At 50.6% G+C, this 23448-nt stretch overlaps 1 protein-coding gene across 1 annotated transcript in view; it reads left to right on the plus strand.

Moving 5' to 3' along the window:
* The window catches only part of ATP2B2 (ATPase plasma membrane Ca2+ transporting 2), a 174643-nt gene that overhangs the window by 137244 nt on the left and 13951 nt on the right, over positions 1 to 23448 (plus strand). The window contains exons 12-18 of the mRNA XM_007945812.2: positions 4322 to 4563; positions 6111 to 6345; positions 15525 to 15704; positions 15904 to 15991; positions 19637 to 19743; positions 20122 to 20313; positions 22875 to 23088. Of these exons, the coding sequence (XP_007944003.1) occupies positions 4322 to 4563; positions 6111 to 6345; positions 15525 to 15704; positions 15904 to 15991; positions 19637 to 19743; positions 20122 to 20313; positions 22875 to 23088 (1258 nt within the window). The remainder of the gene's footprint in view (positions 1 to 4321; positions 4564 to 6110; positions 6346 to 15524; positions 15705 to 15903; positions 15992 to 19636; positions 19744 to 20121; positions 20314 to 22874; positions 23089 to 23448) is intronic.

The following is a 23448-nucleotide window of genomic DNA, read 5'->3' on the forward strand; positions in this document are numbered from 1 at the left end:
CCCAGGTCTCCTGCATAGAGATGAGAATTCTACCTCTCCACCAATGCTCCCTGAGCACATCGCAGACACTCAAAAAAGTCATTGCTGCTGCTGTTGAGGTTGGGTTTGTGGTTCATTTGGGGGCATCAGGGAAGGCTTCATGACCAGTGCCGGTCCTTGAAGGATGAGTGAGAGTTGGGTAGGCCGCGAGAGATGGCCAATTAGCGTAAAGTCATTTTCTAATGGACTCAGAAACATATTGTAATTCCTGAAGCTACGGGGTTTTTTATTTCATTTTTGCAGATGTTATTTATAACTTGTAGCTCTTCAAATCATTGTTCATTGATCTTAGCTCCATTCATTCCCCAGCATCCCACAATAGGAGCATGAACTGACCTCTCAAAGTTATGCCCATAACTGCAGCCAGCATCCCCAAAGCCTGGCATTCTCCAGGCTGTGGCTTCCAGCAAGTCATTTCCTTCCCTGGGCCCGTTTCGTCTCTCTCAAAATAGGACCACCAACGCCTTCACTTCCTTACAGAATTGGAGCCCTGGAAGTAAAAAGGCTCTTGTAAAGTCTACAGCAAGAGCAAAGCTCTGGGTTTGTCAGAATAAAAAGCCAAAAGAAGAAAGGAGGAGGGTCCCTGTTTCTAAGTGCTGCATGTAGGCGATTTCAGATCTCAAGTTCATAGGAACAAACTGAATCACGGAGGAGGCAGCGCTGCCATTTGCAGCCATGGATTATTTGAAATCCTTTTAGAGGAAAATTAAAATATTTCACAGAAGTAATAAAATGCTGGGTATTTTGCAGGCAGGATTGTTCTGTTATCTTGGGCAAATAAGTAATTAGGCATCTTTATGTAAGTCCTCCATGTCATCATTTTCTTTCATTAGTGGAGAGAAATAATTAAAAAAAAAAAAACCTGTTGTGAAAAATTTATGAACCTCTGAAACTCTCCAGAAGGTTAATTATAAAATTGTAATAAATAAATAAAGTTTAAGAGCACAACACAACAGCATATGGCAGAAACAAAAGGAAGTGCACAGAATTTCTTTTCCCAAGCATCTGAAACAGGAAGCTATATCAGAGTTCTCTGCTTCCCAATCAGATCCCATCTGAGAGCTTGAGAGTGGGGAGCCTTACAAAGTGCCGAATGCCTGGGTGTGGGAGCTGGGGAAGGGTGCTCTGAGCCTGGCCCCCCACCTATGGTCCCCGGGTCCCACCCTGCCGAGGAACCCTAAACCCTTTCTCTCCCTGCCATCCCTCACCACAGTGTGCTTTAACAAAAGGTTTGATTGCTCTCTGTGCTGGAGATCATATGTGCTGACTTCTCCATTTTATAGATGGAGAAACAGGTCATGGGCTTAGGCTCTAAAGCTCTTTCCTTCCCTGTGTCCTTGGGTCTCAGGACCACTTAGGGCTAAGGGTGTGTTTCAATGCCTGTGTCCTCACAGGGCTAAGGGCTGTTCCCTGGGCCTGAGCTCTAGCTGTAGAAGCAGGGAATGGGTCAGGGACCCATCCAGGAGCTGATAGAGGGTCAGCCCTGTCCTCTGCACAGCCCAGTGATGCTGGCATCTTCTTGAAGCCACCTTCCTCCTTTCTGGGCTACTCTTCTGCAGAGGTGAAGGTAAGAATCCAGAGGGCTTCTTGGGCAAGGCTGGTCTAAATCCTGAGCAGCCATTAATGAGGGCTACACAGACATGTTCATGGGGATCTCCTCCTCTTCAAAATCTCTCTGGAGTTTGGATTTATCTGGGGCAGCTTTTTCCCACTCCCAAATGTACCTCCACCTGAGTTGCTGCATATTAATCTTATTTCAGTAGCATGAGTGGGTGTGTGCATGAGTGTGCAGGCATTGGGGAGGTGAATTTGCATGCAAATCTGAACTCCCCCCAGCTGCCTGACAATCCCACCATCAGAGCTCACATGGAGCACCTTATCTTAACCTGTTCACCTGTGTCTTTCCCACCACACTGGTCTTTTGTTGACCTATCAGCTAATTATCCCAGCCTATGTAGGGATTAGGAGCTCTGGTGGTGCAGTGCCTAAGGTATTTGACTGCTAACCAGAATGTTGGTGGTTCAAACCCACCAGCCACTCCACAGAAAGAAGACTGGGCAATCTACTTCCGTAAAGATTTAGCACCTCGGAAACCCAAAGGGGATCACTATGAGTTGGAATCGACTTGATGGCAGTGGGTTTGTTTTTGGTTTATGGTATGCCGGCCTCTTTGCTGGTCCTGAAAACCTAGGAAAGGAAGAGACCTCGACTCTTACATTTTGAAACCAAGCTATTTTCAAAGAGAAAGAGATGCATGGGCTGGCCCTTAAAGAGCAAGGAGGAGTTTGCCTGGCAGGAGAGGGTGGAGCAGAGAAGGAACAGCAAGGGCAAAGCACAGAGGCATGGAACAGTCTGTGTTCAGCAGCCACACCAGGAAGAGGAAGGGCTAAGGAGATGCAGTTGGTGATTCTACTGAGAAGGTCTGGTGGGCAGGACCTTGTGGTGTTCATGGAGCCCAGCCCCCGACACCTTTTGTTGTTGTTGTAGTTACTGGGTACCTCTGAGTCAGCTTTGACTCATAACAACCCCATGTGACAGAGTGGAACTGCCCCATAGAGTTTCTAGGCTGTGATCTTTACAGGAGCAGATCACCATGTCTTTCTTCCCACAGCACTGCTGGGTGAGTTCAAATGTCCACCTTTTGAGTTGAGCACTTACACATTGAGCCACATAAGCTCCAAAGCTGGAACTCAGTAGGTACTTAATGAATGAGTGGTGAGAAGGAGGGAAGAAGAGGAGGGGAGGGCCAGGAGAGTGGACAGGTAACTTGTGACTTACCCACACAATGGAATTTATACAGAGGTTAAAAATGAACAAATTAGAACCATCAACATGAATGAATCTCAAAAATGTAGTGTTAAATGAGCAAAGCAAGTTACAGGATAATGTACAGTCAGTCTCCTTATAGGAAGTTTTCAACATGCAAAACAGCACTACACATATACACATATGTGTGCATATATATAGTTCTCCAGCTGGTGCAAACGGTTAAGCAAGCCCTTGGCTACTAACCAGGAGCTTAGAGGTTCACATCCACACTGAGGTGCCTCCAAAGAAAGGCCTGGTGATCTGTATCTGAAAGGTCAGCCATGGAAAACCCTATGGTGCACAGAGTTCTACTTAGACATGTGAGGTGTGGGGTGGCCAGGAGAGAGTAGATTCAACAGCAATGGGTTGGGTTGGGTTGGGTATATATACATTATATGTACATACAGACATGTATTAGGGTTAACCTCATAAAACTGCCAATATTTGACTTTTTTATTACATACAAAAATAGCTATTTTGCTTGGTTCAAACTAAATCAAAACCACATGGAATAGTACATCCAGACCATGGAACACTACTCAGGAACAAATGGTTGACACATGCGACAACTTGCCTGGATCTCCAGGGAATTATGCTGAGTGAAAAAAGCCAATCTCAAAAGGCTGCATACTGCATGGTTCCATTTATATAATGTGCCTGACATGACAACATTCATGTGGAGAACAAACTAGTGGCTGTTGGGGCCGGGAAGGGGGAGGTGACAGTGGCTATGAAAGTGTAGCCCAGGGGACCCTTGATGTAACTGTTCTCTATCTGGCTTGTGGTAGTGGCCCCACAAATCCACACACATGACAAGTCTAAGAGCCAGGATCCTGGTTGTGACATTGTTCTAGAGTTATGCAAGATTGTGGACACTAGGGGAAACTGAGTAAAGGGTACACAGCATCCTTCTGTATTCTTTTGTAAGGCTATGTGTGAATCTACAATGATATCAAAGTAAAAAATTAAAACACACATGCACATGGGACTATTAGTGCCAAATTTGAGATGAAAGTTATTTCTGGGAGAGAAGTTGATTGTGCAGTTGGGGAGAGGTATACAGGGAGCTTCAGCATTATCTGTAATGTTATATTTTTTAAAGAGAAAAATCTTAAGCAAATAGGCATAATGTGAAGATTCTATAAAGCTGGATTGTGGGTACACCACTATTTATTATATTATTCTCTGCAATGTTTTATGTTTGGAAAAGTTCATGCTGTTTTAAAAGCTGATCTTGCTCAACTCTTTCCCTCCTGAGCCAAGGTTGGGTGTGGGATGCAAAGGCCTGAGGGTGCAAGGGTCGGCAGAGGGCCCACCTGAAGTGGGAAGGAGAGGAAATGGTCAGGGACTGGTACCAGGAGTCCAGGCCCTCCCTACAGACGCTAGGCAGCAGCTCCGGAGCTCAGGGCCAGTGGAGGCAGGGGGCCCCGGGCCAGCCCTGCTCTGTATTTGAACTGCCCTGCTTCTCCTACAGCCTCCAGAGAAAGAAGGTGCCCTGCCTTGGCAGGTGGGCAACAAGACAGAGTGTGGCCTGCTGGGCTTCGTGCTGGACCTGAAGCAGGACTACGAACCTGTACGCACCCAGATGCCAGAGGAGAAGCTGTACAAAGTGTACACCTTCAACTCTGTGCGCAAGTCCATGAGCACAGTCATCAAACTGCCTGATGAGAGCTTCCGCATGTACAGCAAGGGGGCTTCTGAGATCGTGCTCAAAAAGTAAGTGTCAGTGGGCATGGTGGGCAGCAGGCGGGGTGCTGAGCTAAGGGTCGTGCCCTTCGTGGGGAGCTAGGATGTCCAGGTCCCACAAGACCTAGCAGGAGATTGTTCCACCTACTACTTTGGTGAGTAGCGACTGGGACCTTAAAAGCTAGGAAGCTGCCATCTAGATGCAACAACGGGTCTCTCCTCATCAAGAAGAAAGAAGAAAACCAAAATTAATGGAAACAATCAGTCCTAGCGACTGGTACACCATCCGATCTGCAACCTATACAACTATGAGACCAGAAGAACTAGATGGTGCCCAGCTACCACTGCCATCCACTTGGAAGGGATGTAGGAGATCCTGCATAAAGAGGGAGAACAATGTGGTACAAAACTCACAATCATTTGGAGGCAAAAAAAAAAAAAAGAAGAAGAAGAAGGTGGGGACCAGGTTTGCTGGTCCAATAGAGCCTGGTGTAACCACTGAGACTATGGCCCCTAGTTGCCCTTCAGGTCTGGAATTGAACCCACAACTGTGGTTTCCAGCCAAACAAAGTACAGGCATGTGAGTTAAACATTTACCTCAAGTAGACACACGCCCTGGAGAGAACAATCATGGGAGAAGGAAGGGCTTCTTATGCACAGGGAGATAGCTCAGGGTGCAGAAGAGTATGAAGGGATGGACACTGGGAGGAGGTAACTATGGGGAGCTGCTGCATTGTAAATTTTGGTCAATGACATGAGACAAAGTATATGTGAACTGCTGTATGAAAAGTGAATTTACTCTGTAAATCTTCACCCAAATCCTAATTAAAAAAAAAAAAAGACCTAGCAGGAGGCCTGCACTGGAGGATCACCTAGCACCAAGAGGCAGAGAGAGAGAGAGGCCCTGCCCAAAGTCACACAGCAGGACTCACCTCCAGAACCTCTTGCCTAGTGCTCTTTGCTATATTCTTTTTAAATTTCTACAGACTCCTCTTCCTCCTCCCTAAATCAATGGGACCATCAGGAAGTTCTGCTTATTATCACACTTAGATCTTTTATTCACTCCCCTTAAGATAAAGTTGGTTGATGACAGCTATTTTCATTGGTGGCCAGTTTCGTTTTACTCCAGATGCCAGAAATAAATCTGGAGAATGAAGCAAGTCACACCCCTTCTCTGGGCTCAGTTTCCCACTTGTTCATTGAGAAGATTGTTATAGCTCTGTGGTTCTCAACTCTGGATGCACATTGGAACACCCCATGGAGCTTTTAAAAAACCACTGATTCCTGGACTCACTCCAAACAAATTGAATTAGAACCTCTGGCCTATGTATTTGAGAGAAGGCTGGCTGGTTTCTTTTTGGCTAGTTCTGATTTCATCCCTGCCTACACCTAGGGCCCTGGCCTGTGTGCTCCCAGCTTTGAAGCACTATGGGCAATAGTCTGGGATGGGCACTGGCTGAGGGACCATGGGCAGCTGGGCATCACTGGGGAGATGAAGGCAACTCTAAGCCAGTCAGAGGGAGGAGTCCCTGGGCCCTTGGCTGGGCCTAACCTATCTCCTCCCATTCTTCCCACAGGTGCTGTAAAATCCTCAATGGGGCAGGTGAGCCCCGGGTCTTCCGGCCCCGTGATCGGGATGAGATGGTGAAGAAGGTGATTGAGCCCATGGCCTGTGATGGCCTCCGTACCATCTGTGTGGCCTACCGTGACTTCCCCAGCAGCCCTGAGCCTGACTGGGACAATGAGAACGACATCCTCAATGACCTCACCTGCATCTGCGTGGTGGGCATCGAGGACCCCGTGCGGCCCGAGGTAGGTACCAGGGGCCAGCAGGCTCAGGGAAGGGGCCCAATGCTGGGAGTCCAGTTGACTGGAGGGCCTAGTATAAGTTACTTCACCTCTCTGAACCTCAGTTTCCTTGCACCCCACTGGGGTTGTCTCCTTATGTGCTACGAAAGGTTCAGACTCATAAGATTAGCATAGGCCACACTTGACCAGGTCTGTTCAGGGCAGGAGGCACAGCCTGCCAACAGGGCAGCTAAGGTGTCCCTCCTCTGTGGGAGAGTAGTCCTCGCACCCTCCTACCCGGCCAGAGGCAGGTCGGGCCGCTGTTCTGGCTCAAAAGCCTCCGCCTTCCAGGAGCCAGGAACTCTTGTAACAGATCCCTAGGCCTAGATTCTAAGGTCCCTGCAAAGGGAAACCCTAAAGTGTGTGTCCTCATCAGTATTTTCCCATTGCAGCTGCAGTTGACCCTGGCAATCAGTTGACCCTGGCAAGGTGGCCTGTTAGCACAGCTGACAGTCTTGCCATTATGAGGTTTCCAACGGAACAGAGGTAGAAAGTTAATGGAAGATCACATTTTCAAACAGGAGGGAAAGGGTTCTGTTAGATGGGAGTGACAGCACCACCTTGCCAGGACTGATGGAGGCCGTAAGTATGAGTGTACCTAATAGGTGCCCAGCACACAGTAGGCCTGTAGTCTCTCTCAGCTGAATCTGCTTCTGAGTCAGGGGACACATATGGTCAACAGGCTTTCCAGGCTGGAGAGAAGCTGCCTCAACTCTCCCAAATGCTGTTTGAGTCACACGGAGGGCCCCAGAAGACAGTGTAAGGAAGCTATGAGGTACAGGTAGAGCAGCTTCACCTCCTCCGAGGCCTAGCATGGACACTGCATCCACACCCAGCTCTCTGGCCAGGCCCGACCGTTTCCAGATAGGCCTTGGCTGTGAGATTTAGTGATGGTGCCTCAAAGGCCACCATCCTTCAGCAACTTCGGCATCCCTGACCCACCCTGCCATAGTTATCTGGGGGCCTTTGGGCTTTTCCTGCTCTTCTCAGAGCCTCAGTTTCCCCTTCCTTAAAGTGAAAGGAGGTAGACAAGATGCTTTCCAAGTTCCTGAGTCTAACATTTCAAAGATCAAGTGAAACTAAAGGATCACAGACAAGGACTTTTCCCATTTAGGCAGTGGGTAGGGGAGGCTGGAAGCATGAGATAGGCCTGGGATCCTGAGTCCTGACTTTGTGGACTGTGTCATCTTGGCCAGTTACATAACCTCTCTGAGCCTCAGCTTCCTCATCTGTAGACTAGGGATAATAATAATATCCCTCCACCCAAGACATTATGAGGAATCAGATCACGCACATATGAGCAACAAGCAAAGCATCTGTCATTAGGTTGGTGGCCCATTAATGTGGGTTCCCTTCCTTCATTCTCATCCCCAGTAGATTCATAACTCTGGATCCCTAACACAGAACAGCCCCTAACACAGAGCCCAGCATACAGAAGGTGCTCAGAAAGTGTGTGGGAATGAGTAAGTGAGAATGAATGGGACTTGAGCCCCAATCTCCCAACATCGTGTCATACACACACAGAGGTCTCTTGTGTGTTGTCACCATAGCCTCCTCATTCCCACCCAGAGCCTAAAGCAGCAAAGACAATTATTGCCTCTAAGCTGGGCACTCACCACCTGCCCGCATTCCTTCCAACTGCATCTCCCCATCTCCCCAGAAAGACAGGACCTTTATCACCTCCCTGCAGGATGCCTGCTCATTACCAGCATAGTAGGCTCAGGCTTCACTGGATTGTGTTATCTCCTTATTAGAAATCACTCAGAAGGAGTGGCAGAGGACTCGCAGCACCCTGGGGGTGCCCCTGTGCCTTCCAACCCCACACCTCCCTCTGGCCCCACCCAGAGCTCCCAGTTCACACCCAGCCTCAGAAGCATCCCCCAGGAGCGTAGAAGCAACATAAGACACAAACTTTTTTGGCTACAACCCACAATTAAAAATACATTTTACATCATGACTTAGTAAATACACACACACAACCAGAACAAGAAATTACAAAGTAATGCAATACCATTGGATATTTTCTGTTCTCTTCTATTTCTTTCTTTCTTTTTTTAAATGCTGGTGGCCATCTGCTGAATTGACTTCAACATCTACTAAAAGGGGCCATGACTCAAGGTTTGAAGAGCTGATCTAGTCCAAACATCGTCCACACTCCGAATTTGCATATGGAAGGACGGAAGCCCAAAGAAGGGCAATCATGTTCCCTAAGTAACACTAAGTAGCCTAGTGAATCCAGATTAAAATTAGGTTTTTGCCTTCCTGCCCTGGAGCTTTCTCCCAGCTACCACAGAAATGAAGGAGGAAGTGGTTCTAAATTACAAGGGTGGGGACAGGATAGAAGGCATCATTCCCCAGGACCTGGTATTTTCTGTTGATAGCATAATCATCCCAAGAAAGGGCTTCAGGGAAGTGGGAGGCTGCCTCTCCCAGAGAGACTGGGAGAACCTTTACCCTGAGGGGCCCTACATTTAAGAAATGAGACCTAGATCCATGTCCCTACTTTGCCACTAGCAAGCTGGTCCCCTTCTCTGCACCTCAGTTTTCTCATCTGTATAATGGGAGGTTGGCCTAGATGCCCCTCAGGTCGCTTCCAAGCTCTGACATTCTCTGGAAGCTTTATCCTCATGCCTTTTTCACCTCCTTAGGTCAGCACATTCCTGTTGGTGGGCTTTCCTTTCATTTTGGATTGCCCTCAGGTTGTATAGTTTGAAGGTATAAACTATATTTGAGCAACAACACTCAGAGTCAAGGGGCACAGGTTCTAATCCTGCCTCTGCTACCCACTCACCAATGACTTCCAGCAAATCTCTTCCCCAGGCCTCAGTTTCCCCATATGAAAAATGAGGAAGTTGGCCTGTCCAGCATTCACAAGGTACACAGAGGGGTAGTTAGTGGCACTCCCTAAAAGTATAAAAACTCAGACCTGTTGATTCAGGGTCTCCTTGTAGTGCCTAAGGCATTTGACTGCTAACCAGAAGGCTGACAGTTCAAACCCACCAGCCACTCCTCAGAAGGAAGGTTGGGCAATCTACTTCTGTAGTGATACTGCCTCGGAAACACAAGGAGGGGTCGCTATGAGGCAGATCTGACTCCATGACAGTGGTTGCATTTTGCGTTAGGGAGGTGGGAGCTCTGGTCGCACACTGCCTAAGGCATTTGTCTGCTAACCAGAAAGTTGGCAGTTCAGATTCACTGGCCACTCCATGGAAGGCTGGGCAATCTACTTCCGTAAAGATTTACCACCTCAGAAACCCAGTGGAGGTCGCTATGAGTCAGAAACAACTCAATGGCAGTGGGGTTTGTTTTTTGGGTATTAGGAAGGTGGGGGTGGACACAGAGCCCTAAAAGACTGGCAGGTATGGTTTTCCTTTATCTGATTTTCAGGATAGATCATTGGTGCACATGAAGCCAAATGCAAAATGTTCAAAAGTACAGACAGTGTGAAGTAAGCCCCCCACACGGCCCCCGGGTCCAGTTTACACCTCAGGGGCAGCACTGCTCTCAGTTTCCAGGAAGTGTCTGATGTACGGAGTGTCTATAACACACTCCGGGGAAACTGAGGCCAGCCAGAGAGGAAACCTCAGGCCTGAACAACCTCTGGGGTCCTTCATACAAGTTCAGACTCATTTTGCAGTTGTAACAATCTATAAATAAGCCCTGCTTCCCTTGGTTTCCTCTCTATCAAGAGGAGAATTTCCACATTCTCCTTCCAGAAGACCACAGGACAGAAAAGAGAAAAATCTAATTGCGGGAATACTCCGCCACCAGACATCACTGCGGGAGCATTTCCCAAGGCTGATTGGAGCCCGTGCGAGTGGAGCCACCAAGAGAGCACTGATGGGGGGTTTGTTGGGTTGTCCGGGGGTGTGTTTGGAGCCATGGGAGTCACAGACAACGGCTGTCACCAGAAACAACAGATGTTTAGAAGCCTTTATTTAATGAAAATAGGAAGCGCCCATTTCCTGGCTACTTTTCCTTAGCAAGAAACATCTAGGATAATTTTAGCAAAAGAAGCTTTTTTTCTTTTTTTTTAATTTTTACAAATATTTTATTTATAGGAAAAGCCTATATCACTGCCTTTCCTGGATGGCATGCGAGTCTCAGTCATTCTGGTCTCCTTCATGCTCAGAACACTTAGATGGTCCATCCAAACCAAATTCACTGCCATCGAGTCGGATCTGACTCACAGCAATCCCTTCTTGGGTTTCCAAGGTGGTATCACTACAGAAGTAGATTGCCCAATCTTCCTTCCAAGGAATGGCTGGTGGGTTTGAACCACCAGCCTTCTGGTTAGCAGTCAAATGCCTTAGGCACTACGCCGTGGTCCATAGCTGCTTGTCAAAGGGATGAAGGAGGAAACAAAGAAAGAGCTGATCACAGTTTTAGGAACTATCCCATTGGGTCAGAGGAGTCAAGAATGGCTTCATGAATAAAGACCATTTCAGGTGAAAGATGGATAAGATTTTTTGGCACGTAGAGATGAGGGGAGAAAAGACGTTCCAGGCAGAGGGAACAGCAAAGGCAAGGAGGTGGGAAGGGGGAGAAAAGACTAGAAAGGGAGCTTAGAGCCAAATGGTATCCTCCTCCAAATCCATTTACACAGCTCTGCATAAATGACCATAGGTCAGGCATCAAGAGCTAAAGATTTACTAAGCACCCACATGACCCCCACCCCCATGCCAGTCCCCGATGTGGTTGTGAGCCAGCTGCAGTCCCTGTAGCCAATGCTCACAGCCCAGTGGAATGTCTGGTAAAGAGGATGGGAAGGTCCACAGCACTCAGCACAGGGACTCAGGGCAGGGCAGGGTGGGAGCCCCACAATGGAGCCCAGCTGGAGGGACTGCTGCCAGAAGGAAAATGGAATTTCACAAGGTGGCCCCAGAAAGCCTTCTCAAGTGTTTCCACATCTGCCTCCAAGCCCCCATCCCCGACATTCAAGGCAGGTCACCTCACCCAGGAATCATGACAGAGCACCCACCCCATCCCTCTACCTGCCTCTGACACTCACTCACCCCCACCCCCCACATCAGTATCTACACCCTCCCTCTGTATCCCACCCCTCCCAGGGCAGGAAGACCACGAGGCAACAGGGTCAGGCATTTTGTCAACCTTCCTTCCTCCCTCCCTCATCTCCAGCATCTGCTGTGGCAGCCCTCTGCTTGGTGCTGTTTGTGCCTTGTCACAGAATCCCCCCAGCCTCACTGAAGGGTAGGCACATCATCCTCATTTTACAGTTGAGGAAACCAAGGCTGAGAAGAGATTCCAGTGCAGGTCTGCCTGCCCCCAGAGCAAAGACCACACCAGCCTTTGGTGCCGTCTCTCCCCAGACAGGGACGCTCCCTGCACAGCCTCCACAAGAGAGGCCAAACAAAGTGCCATAAAAGGCAGCTGCCTCCTTTTTCTCATGGGAACTGCTTGTCTAAAGGGGGGGGGGGGGTAGGACTTCCAGGCAGGAACATATCTGCTCCCTGAGAGAGCGTTAGAGGTGGAGTCTTTCTAAAACATGGCACTGCTCACACAATTTCAAGTTCAAACTCACACGGTTCCCAGTGCCTGAAAGAGCTAGTGCTAGCACCTTTGGACCTCAGGCCTCTCTCCAGCTTCATAGCCACCCAGTCCCTACCCCACATCCTCCCTCAGCTTCAGCCCCTCCAGGTCACCTGCGGCACCCCTCCTGGCCTATTCACACCTCAGGGCCTCTACACAGGCCATGCCTGTCTGGTCTGCCCATCCCACCTTCTCTACACAGGCACCTCATGGAACAGTGCTCTGTTCTCCAGCCCCAGGCACAGTGTCGGTTGGTTAGTGTTGACTTAAAGTAACCAGCCCAAACATCACCTCCTCCAGGAAACTCTCACTGATTTCTCTACCCTATTCATTTCCTTCTAAAATAATGACAGCGCCTGTGTGTTCCCAGAATCCTTTGTACAGACCTTTACTGGAGCCCTTGCCTCCATATACTATAACAAATTAAGCCCATGTGTTCTGGTTACCTAGGGCCGCTCTGACAAGAACATACCACAAATGGGATGGCCTTAACAAACAGGTGTTTATTCTCTTACAGTTTGGAGGCTTTAAGTCCAAGTTCAAAGTGCCAGACTCTAGGGACTGGGTGAAAGCCCCTCAATCTTGGGGCCCAGCTCTGCCTCCTGTTCCCAGCCCACTGCTGCTAGAGGCATTTCTTCACTCAGACAGCTGCTGGCTGCTGAGGCTGAATAGCCCAAAGTTGATAAGTAAAAAGACACAGTCCTGATGTTACCAAACTACTACAGGCCATTAATTCAAGTTCATTATAAGTCTCAAGGTCGGCAGAGCATGGCAGGCTGCTGAACAACAACATGGCTACATGCAGGGTCCAAGCATGCCATATGCTAGAGACCCTTCCCAAGGCTTCCTCCTCATATACAGGAAGCAGATCACATTCTCTAAGGCAGCTACTCATCTGCTCACAGTGGATTCCACCATGGAGTTGATTACCAGTCTCGTCATGGGGAATACTACATCCAGCTGCCCAGCCACTCAACCAGGCCCAGCCAAGTTGACACACAAATGTAACTACCACACCATGTCTATCTGCCCTCTGGAGTACAAGAATACAGGTCTGACTCAGAGTAACTACTCTGTTCTCTGCAAAAAGAGCAAGTCGACTGAAAGAATAAGCTACACTTGTTCCACCATGGAGCAGTCGGCCTTGGAGGGAGTGAGCACCCTGTCATCAGAAGTATGCAATCAGAAGCTGGCCGACCATCTGCCAGGGATGCCTCGAGGACATCCAGGCTAGGAGCAGAGCTTTAGACTCAGTGACCCAGAGTCCCTTTCAACTCCAAGACCTCAATTGTTTTAAAACAGACATAACCTAAATTCCTCCTTTTGGGGCAGGAGACATTAGGGGCTGCAGCCTCTCTACAGCCAATTGTAAGGACATCAATAAATTATGTAATCAGCATCTTGGACAGTCACCATCCCCGCTCCCTCCAGCTCCATTAAAAGAGGTCACGGTTTGCTTATGTGAGCATTGGCTGTGGCATAAGGCCTAGCTCATGAGAGTCCAGGAAGGCTCTTCCCCAGACTCTGGGGTGCAGGCTGTAAGAGATGGTAGTCTTACCCTGCTCACCCTTCAGTGACAGACAGATCATTACCTGAGGCCACAGAGCCTACCTTTAAGACAACTCTGCTACCTGGACGAACTGCTCTCCTTGTCTTGGCCTAGAGCCTGCCTCTCCACACCTTCACTCCCCAGTCTACCTGGTCCTGCCCTCAGGGGTCACACCAGATGATGGTTGGCCATGTTCAGAAGTCTGCCTTTTTCTTTGCATGCAGCAAGATGGAGACCCTGAAGAAGAGTGACTCTGGCAGGCCAGGGTAGGGGAGACGATGGAAGAGAGGCAAGGGCAGAAGCAGGGAGACCAGAGAGGCCTGGTTTGAGATGAGAATGGTTAGGGCTGAAGCCAGACTTTGTCTCACCACCTTTGGTCATATTGTCAGAAGGAACCATTCCCTGGAGAAGGATATCATGCTTGGTAAAGTGGAGGGTCAGCAAAAAAGGGGAAGGCCCTCAACAAGATGGATTGACACAGTGGCTGCAATGATAGGCTCAGGATTGTGAGGCTGGCACAAGACTGGGCAGTGTTTCGTTCTGTTGCACATAGGGTCGCTATGAGTTGGACCCAACTCCATGGCACCTAACAACAGCAGCAACAACTGATTGGGGGAAGGGGATGGACAGAGGCAACACACATTTAAGGTCTACTTGCCTGCTAACCAGATGGCTGGCGGTTCAAACCCACCAGCCACTCCTCGGAAGGAAGGTTGGGCAATCCTACTTCTGTAGTGATACTGCCTCGGAAACCCAAGGAGGGGTCGCTGTGAGTCGGGTTTGACTCGACAGCACATAACAACAACAACAACTTTGTTCTTACAATGCCTGAAGGCAGAAAGGGGGCTAATGGGCAGGAGTTGTTCCTAGTCAGGTTTTGGACCAGTGTTCTCACTCTTCAAATTCAACAGTGTTTGGCAGGGCAGGTAGGAGTGAGCTGCTGGTCAGTGCAGTGGGCAAGCAGAGTGGCATGTCAGACTCAGTCCTTCCAGACCTGAGACATGCTTTGGTCTTTCAGTACAATAGAGTTTTCTGCCCTTAACGCATTGTCTCTTGCAAAGATGTTTTGCAGCAAATACAGCATTATTATTTTATTATTTTCACAACCCATGGGTAGGAATCACTTGTCTAGTTGATCTGTTGTGTATAAAGGGCCACAACAACTCCAGGCTAGTCTCTGTACCCTAATTACTGAGCAGAGTGCCCTTGGTTAACACTCTTGGCTGGTTGGTGGTTCAAGTCCACCCAGAGGCACCTCAAGAAGAAAAGCCTGGTGATCCACTTCCAGAAAATCAGCCACTGAAAACCCTATGGAGTGCAGTTCTGCTCTGAGACACATGGGTCACACAAAATCTACTTGATGGCAACTGGTTAACTGCTGGACAGATCCACAGTTTCATATGGGGGTGAGCACTGTGGGAGGGGCAAGGCTTTACTGGATTCTGATTGGTTGGATCTGCTCTAGCCTGAATGGCCCAGATATCGATCTATCATTACAGCTGGGAGAACAGGACTCAGTCCTTACTTTTGCAGTGAAATGTTATATTTTACCTGAAGCATAATCATTTCATTTTTTCTCAGCCAATGTTATATTCTGAAATAAAAGTCCTCAAATGCAGTGTCCCCCCAGAAAACCTGGGAAAACACAAATGTATCTATCATTGAGTTTGTAGAAAATGGCTATGGATGAAGCAGGGTCAAATTCAAGTGCACTACTGGACTGTTGTGTACTCTTACCTGAGGCCAGGGTCTCGGGAGGTATTTATTGGGGTCTTTCTTAAAGTCCTTGCCCAACTCAAGAAAGCCAGTGGTTTCATCCCTAAGTAGACTAACGGTTAATAGGCGGTGACTGTCTGGGACTCCACACAAGGAGAATTCTGAGACCACATGAGGGTTTAATCAGGTGATTGATTAATAATGTCTGCCATGGGCACAGGAAGGGAGGCAATGGCCCATGTTCCACATTTGCCATCACTATCTAGTAGTCATCTAGTCTGCTTACAGTAGAGTGCCCTCCCTCCATGGCTACTGCCCTCTTGTCCAGGTCCCAGAAGCCATTCGCAAATGCCAGCGAGCAGGCATCACAGTCCGCATGGTCACCGGTGACAATATCAACACAGCCCGGGCCATAGCTATCAAGTGTGGCATCATCCATCCTGGGGAAGACTTCCTGTGCCTCGAGGGCAAGGAGTTCAACCGGAGGATCCGCAATGAGAAGGGGGAGGTAGGTGGCCCTGCATAAAGGGTGCTCAGAGGGATGAACTTGGATGGGGGACTGGAAGGCATGCGTGCTGCATGACTGCACAGAAGCCAGCCAGTGTACCGCTGAGAGCCTAGGGACTCTGGGCAAGTCTCCTCTCTTCTCTGGCCTCAGTTTCTCTCCCCGACCCCACCAATCCACCTTCCCCCCAATCCCTCTCCAGATTGAGCAGGAGCGAATCGACAAGATCTGGCCAAAGCTGCGAGTGCTGGCTCGCTCCTCCCCCACGGACAAGCATACCCTGGTCAAAGGTAAGACTTGAGTGGGCTCGGGCTACTCTGAGGCCTCACAGGGCTTCCTCTCCTGGCACCGGAAGCTTCTTTCCAGGAGAAAAGGGGCCCTTGCCCCTACACCTAGGCTACCCTTGTCTTAGCTCCTCTGCAGCCCCGGAAAGTCTTCTCTCTGGGCCTCTACCTCCTGTAGGAAGGATTGGGACTGAGCCCATACAAAACTCATGGCCTGGGAGCCAAGCAGGGCTCATAGACATATTTTATTTGACTGGTACTGGGCCTTTGTTTTATGTTGAATTTGAATCATCTTATACAGACCCTGCTCTACTCTCTCATGTTTGATACAGTATCCACCACTCCTTATTGCCTTACACTCAGCCTACTTCACTTATTTATGTTATCAGTCTGGCCCCAGAGGTTTGTGAGTCAGCCTGGTCTCTGAGGCCCCCAGCCAATATTCTGTGACCAGAGCCCTGGGAATGGCCTATCCTGGGAATAGCAAGAGAGTTGAGACCAGAAGCCAGAATCCTCTCTCCTCATCTCCCCCCAGAGAGAAGGCACCCCACTTCCTGAGCACCTACTAGGTGGTCCAGCGCTAGGTACTTTTGGAGTCACACAGCCCTGGATTCAAATCCCAGCTCTGCCACTGACCTGCTCCACGGCCTTGACAAAGTTCCTTCCCCTCTTAGACTCAATTTCCCCATCTGTAAAATGTCTTGGATAGGAATTAGTTTCCAGCTGAGATTATCCCTAGAGCATCTCATATACCTCTTTTAGAGGTGTTGCCTGAAGGCATTAATGGAGGCAGACACACAGAACACAGAACTGTGGACACCCCAGCAGGAGGCTGCGGCCCCCAACTCATCCCCCATTTCTCTGATAGGAAGCACTCACTCCTTCACTCATTCATTCACTCAACTTATTCTAATAGTAAATATTTGTTGAGGCCCTCCTGTGTGTCAGGCTCTGCTCCAGGCAAATGGGGTCCCTCCTTGGAATCCATGGTCTGGGTTCCAACCAGCAGACATTGAATAGGCAGCTTCCCTACAGAGAGCTCACAGCTGCTTTGCAGAAGCAAATGGTTGAGTGCTGCATGACTGCACAGGGGGCACTCTGCTGACCTGACCCAAGCTGGGGAAGAAGAGTCTCAGGTCATAGGCCATCAGAAGGGAGAGTGGAGGGGGTGTGGGAGGCTGTGTCTCCGGCAGGGCAAGGGACTGCAATATGAAGGCCAGAGGCAAAAGAGTTCCAGGCACCTTCAGAGAATGGAAAGAAGTTCAGTGGGGCTGGGCTGGGAGAGAGAGGAGAGGCACCGGGAGGTACTAGCGTCAGATATGCAGGGCTCTGAATGCCAGGCTAGTGACCTGGAGTCACCTTAGGGTCAGGCAGCTATGGGAGGGTTTAAGGAGAGAAGCATTGGTTTAAAACATTCACTCTGAGGGACCATCCAGCACCCAACCTAGGGTGATGTCAGTGAGGGTGCAGGTTGGAGAAAGATTGGAGTGGAATTGCCTGGGTTGTGGTTGTTGGGCTATAATAGAAGATGAGAGAGATGCAAGGTCTAGGATCTTATACCTTCCTGACAGTATGTGCTGGTTCTACCCCATTTTTGAGAGCACAGCTGGGTGCTAGGAGTCACAGGATATGGGCATGAGGAGGGAAAACTGATGCATTCAGTTTAGGACTGGCTGAGGTGGAGGGCCCTGATATCTGCGTGCAAATGTGCAAATGACAGAAGGACATTGGAACAGAGTTCAGGAGCAGCTGGGCCTGGGGTTGAGCTATGGTGGTGTGTGCTGAGTAGGGAGAGAAGAGAAGCCACGCTGCACCAGGAGCTCCCTGCCCCCATCAAGTGGCTGGTGGAGGCCAAGAACCATCAGAGGAAGACCAACAACAGGTGCCCAGAGAAATAGGAGGGAATCCAGGAGGACCCAGTGGTGTCCTGAAGCCAAGGAAGCCTTTTGACAAAAGAAATGAGGGCCACAGTGTGAACACCTGCTGAGGGATGCTGAAAGACAAAGACAGAGATGTGACCATAGGAGATAGCCCCAAGAAGGGCATGTCAGTGGAGCAGGGGCCACCCCAGGGCTAGAGAGAGGTTATCTGGAAGTAAAGGAGTAAACACGGTGGAGGTTGCCACCATTGGGGCTGTGCAAAGCAGGCACCAGAGCCATGGGGGGGGGGGGAATTAGACCCTTCCTACTTTGGAAGAGGGGACAAAGCCTCACATGCCAAGTGAAAAGAGACTGGAGAGGCTGAGTCCAGCGCAGTGGGACTTCAAGGTAGCCGCCAACCAGGTGGGAGCAGCCAAGGACACAGCATTTAAGCTGAGCTTTGAAGAAGGTGGAACATTCACAGTTACAAAGAGCTGGGAGTAGGGGCGTGGGAGGGTTGGACAGAAGGAGACGATGCCCCAAGCGGGGACACTTTATCCTCTCATTCCGCAGACATCTGTTAGGCTTCTGCTGTGTGCCAGGCATAGGATAGGGAGACACACACAGCTGGGAGGCCACATTGTTAGAATTACAGTGCTGTGATGAGGGACATGCAAGGGTCCTTGATGGTCCAAAAGACTTCCCAGAGAAATGACATCCCAGCAGAAGCTGCAGGCAGGTGTCAGGAGCAAACATGGCTGAGGAAACAGCCTGTGTGAGGCAGAGGCAGGCAAGAGGGACCTTTGAAGGACTGCAAGTAGTGGCTTGTGGCTGGAGCACAGATTGTGGACGGCCAGAGGGCAAGAGGAAAGAAGACATTAGAGAATGGGTAAGGCCTCATCTCGGAGGATTTTGTGAGACCAGCTAAGGATGTGGATTTGATCCTGAAGCTAGAGCAAGGAGAGAATGACTTTCAGTGAGGAGGGGCAGGGGCAGGTTCAGACTGGGGTTCTAGAGAGATCCTGGGGCTGCTGGGGAGAGTGTGGGCTGGAGAGGGAGCCTGGAGCTGCAGTGAGGAGGGGTGGGCAGGGGCAGTGCTGCATTTGATGTGCTTGGTGAGAGAGGGACACGTCAAGATTGACACCTGACTTCTGCTCTGCCCCCTGGACACCTCTGCTCGGGAGCTCCAAACTATAAGACCCACAAATTCCACAATTCCCCAGTGATAATGTCTCCTACCCACCCCTTTCCTCTGGCCCCTGTCAGTGGCTGGGACGGCCCACTATCTATCTGTTTATTCTGTTGATTGAACATTCTACTGTGGATGAATGTCTAGAGAGAGGTCAAGGCCAGAGCCTAGATCAGTGGGTCATCAGAAAATGGCAAGCCAAGGCCTCCTCAGAGTGACTGGACTCCCCAGGGAGCAGGTGATGGGGCCTGGAAGGTCCCTGAGGGTCCCACGTGGGGGGGGGGAAGGAGTCCCTGGGAAACAGAGGAAAGGTGTTTCTGATTAGGGTGACCACCCGTGACCACAGCCACAGGGCTGTGAGGGCAAAGCAGAGTGCTGAAAGGGTGAGAGGTCCCAGCCACTGGGAGCCTACAGCCAGCCCTGGGCTGAAGTGCTCAGACATCCCCTGAGGGTGCTGGGAGCCATGGGCAAGCCTCAAGCCAGAGAGAACTAGGACAGGATGGGGGAGCTGCGCTCAAGGCTGCTGAGGGTCAGGCCTAGCCGGCTGCCTCACCCTCCACCCCTGAGGTGGCCCAGGGCCCTGAGCATGCCCCCACCCCACAGGCATCATCGACAGCACCCATACTGAGCAGCGACAGGTGGTGGCTGTGACCGGGGACGGGACCAACGACGGGCCTGCGCTCAAGAAGGCCGACGTGGGCTTTGCCATGGTAGGGGCAGTTCACGAAGCTGGGCTTCATCTGGCAGGGGCTTGTAGGTGGGGGCAGAAGGGAGGTGCACTGGGATAGCCTCTGCCTAGGGGAGGAAATGCTGGGAGAGACCACCTTGGGGTAGACTGAGACAGAGGCTTGGCATTGGGAGCTGGGCCTATGAAGAGAGTAAAGAACAGAGGTATGTGTGTGTGTGTGTGTGTGTGTGTCCTTGTATGCTAAGGCTGCATGAAAGGATTGGATATGAGTATATGAGGGACTGTATAAGGTTGAGAATATGTAAGGGTAGGAGGGCAGTGTGCCCAGAGCTGCTGGCCTTGGTGTCTAGCTCACCTCCCCTTGGCCACCCCACCCAGGCTCCCATCCCTGTCCCCATAGGGCATCGCAGGGACAGATGTGGCCAAGGAGGCCTCTGACATCATCCTGACCGATGACAACTTCAGCAGCATCGTCAAGGCCGTGATGTGGGGCCGCAACGTCTACGACAGCATCTCCAAGTTCCTGCAGTTCCAGCTGACGGTCAACGTGGTGGCTGTGATTGTGGCCTTCACAGGTGCTTGCATCACACAGGTGCGTCCTCAGGGGCAAGTGTGGGCATACCAGTGACTGGGGCAGTGTGGGACTTGGGGATCCATGTCAGAACAATGGGGATGGGGGCAACCATCAACAAGTGCACCTCAGACCTCAATGCAGCCCCAGTTGCAGTCAAGGAAATGTGTTCAGGGGTGGTGTGGCTTGCCTAGCATCACCCAGCAAATGCAGAGATGCCTCATGCCCACATCTGCCTGACTCAGGCACAGTGCCTGCTCCTCCTTTCCAGGAGGTAGAAAAGGTGACCTTTGAAGGGAAGGTAGAGTTCCACAGCCCAAAGGGGTGGAGAGAGGCAGGGATGAGGTGGCTCCATGGGGAATTAGGTAGCTCCAGTTGAGGGCAAGGAGCCAGAAGGGTCTTGGGTGCTTAGCTCTAACATGCAAGGTGTTGACCAGAAGACTGTGGGGCAGGAGGAGGGAGAGACAGACTTTGTCTCCATGGGAGAGGCAGGAGTCTACCCAGGTCCGCATGCCTGGAACTCGAGCAGCTCCATGCACTGAGCAGGGGCAAGCCCTGGATACAGGCATCACAGAGGCAGAAACTGAGGCTCTGGGGATGGACTGACCAGGCACCTGCCATTGTTCAGTGGCCTCCTCTACCCTAGCCAATTGGCCTGCCTACCCCAGGGAATGACCAGCCTGGGCCGCAGAGGGGAGAGTGGGCTCTTTTGGCCCTGATGTGTCCCCAAGGTCTGGGCCCTCTATCAGTCAACTGGGCCAACAAGCTCCTGCCCACAGGAGCCTCTGGAGGCCCAGCATCCAGCACTGCCTCCAAGAGCTATGTGGCTCATTTCAAAGCTGCTCCCTTCTGCTGCATTCTGAGCCCTGGGACACCCCTGGCCACTACCCTACCACAGACTAGAGAGTCAGAGCCCTGGGCATGGCTGGGGGCAGGAGAGTACACATTTCAACTCAAGACAGGCTTTCTCTCCTGGTCTGTGGACGAGAAGCTCCCTCTAGTGGCAGTTTAGGGGACATCCTCTTGGCAGCAGCAACTCAAAGTTCCTTAGAAACCAACTGATGGCAGATGAGGAAACTGAAGTTCCAAAAGGATTATCAATTTCCCTGTGTCTTAGATTAAGTTAGTGGCTGATGTAACTGGAACCTGGCAGGGCCTTGCAGGCCTTGGATGGGAAGATGGAGTGGACGTGACCCTTAGGAGATACTTTGAGCAGGGGAGCAAGATATCAGAGCTGAGGAGCTAGAGGCTACTGTGAGGCTGTCAGCCTCTGGGGTAGGGGAGTGGGGATGGGGAGCTTGGTTAGGTGTGGGAAGCATGGCTGATCCAAAGTGTGATGAATTTCTAGAAGGAAGATGAGCAGGGCTCAGGGAGTAAGTGGGGCACAGGCAGAGGAGCCGAGGGAGCCCCTACTGAGACAGAAGACAGAGGGCAGAAGAGTAGCTCCTTTGTGCTGTTGAGCTTGTAGGGTCTGTAGACTTCCTGGAGGAGGTGTTCCACAGACCACAGAAGGAATTAGATTAACTCCACAGGTAGAGGGCTGGGCTAGAGAGATTTAAAGGCAGGGGAAGAGGAGCTCCTGAAGGAAGTGAAGAAGGAACATTCAAGAGAGGAAGGAGGAGGACCTGGAGAGTGTGGGGACCAGGAACCAAGGAGGTGGAATGTACAGGGGAAGCCACATGGGTGGAGAGGCAGTGAGATGGGGGGAGTGGAGAAGCCAAAGCCAGTCTGCCATGAACATAGCATGCAGGGATATGAGGAAGGAAGGGAACATGCAGGTTCAGTTCATTGCAGCAGTTTAGACCAAGTGATAAGATTGTATACAGGACAATATGAATAGTACAATTCCAATCTCAGCCAAAGAGAGAGATATGGATGGATGCACTCCAAAATGTTGATGGTGGTAACCTTTCAGTGGTGAGATCATCAATAGGTTTCATCTTTATCTACTATTCCTTACTTGCTAGAACTTTCGGCTGAAAACATCTTATTTTTCAATCATTGATATACACAATAATTTTTTTAAGGTAAGGTGGAATGAGGAGAGGAGAAATTGAGTGGTCGTAAGAAGGGGACAGGGTCACAGGAATTGTTTTTAGGATAGAGACTTGAGCCATTGATAGTTGAAGGAGAAAGGAGGCCTCAGACAAAGAGCAGAGGGAGACCAAGGAGATGGGGCTGATAGGTGAGGCCTAGCCTGGAGGGCAGGTTGCGGGGAGGGTTGATTCTTGGCTTAGACAGGAGGAGATAGCCATCCACAGAGGCTGGAGGGGAGGAGGAAAGATGATGGGCATGTGGCTAAATTTACTGGAGGGTAGGAAGCTGGTGGCCATCAGACCCAGAGGACTCAATTTTCTCCTTAGGAGAGAAGACAGAGCCAAGGTAGGAGGGTCTGGGCTGTTGTCCCCCAGAAGGCCTCAGCTAACCTAGTCCATGCCTGCTCAGGAATCCAAAGGGCAGGTCAGCCAAGGGCCTGGGCTCCTAGCCCACTGGACAGAGCCAGCCTAAGGCCTCCAGCACTTTGTAGCAGCAGGCAGGCCAGCTCCCCTGTGACAGCCTTCTCTGTCTCCCACTGTCCCCAGGACTCCCCTCTGAAGGCTGTGCAGATGCTCTGGGTGAACCTCATCATGGACACATTTGCCTCCCTGGCACTGGCCACCGAGCCGCCCACTGAGACTCTGCTCCTGCGGAAGCCATACGGCCGCAACAAGCCCCTCATCTCCCGCACCATGATGAAGAACATCCTGGGCCACGCTGTCTACCAGCTCACCCTCATCTTCACCCTGCTTTTTGTGGGTGAGTTCCTCACCCTACCCACACCCTTCTATGGGGAGATCACTACCTTCTGGACCCACCATGCCCCTGACCTAGTGTTGTGGGTTCACAGCTACATTCCTATTTGGTCCAGGGGGAAGTTGAAACCCAGTAACTTGCTCAAGGTAACTCAGCGAGTCAGGGGCAGACCCAGGGCCCTCCCACCCCAGGTCTAGCAGACTGCAAAGCCAGTGCTTTTCCACTAATTGTAAGGGTCCTCGGCACTGAGTACATGGTCTGCAAGGCAGAGCACAGGTGCGTCTGAGTGCCCCTCAAGTAAGCGGCAGGTATTACAATCCCTGTAAGGCTCCTGAGACTCTGAGACAGAAGCAGCCCACCCTC

Source organism: Orycteropus afer, unplaced genomic scaffold (genome assembly GCF_000298275.1).
Source record: "Orycteropus afer afer isolate SDZICR_OR568_19922 unplaced genomic scaffold, OryAfe1.0 scaffold00144, whole genome shotgun sequence".
Taxonomy (NCBI): Eukaryota; Metazoa; Chordata; class Mammalia; order Tubulidentata; family Orycteropodidae; genus Orycteropus; species Orycteropus afer.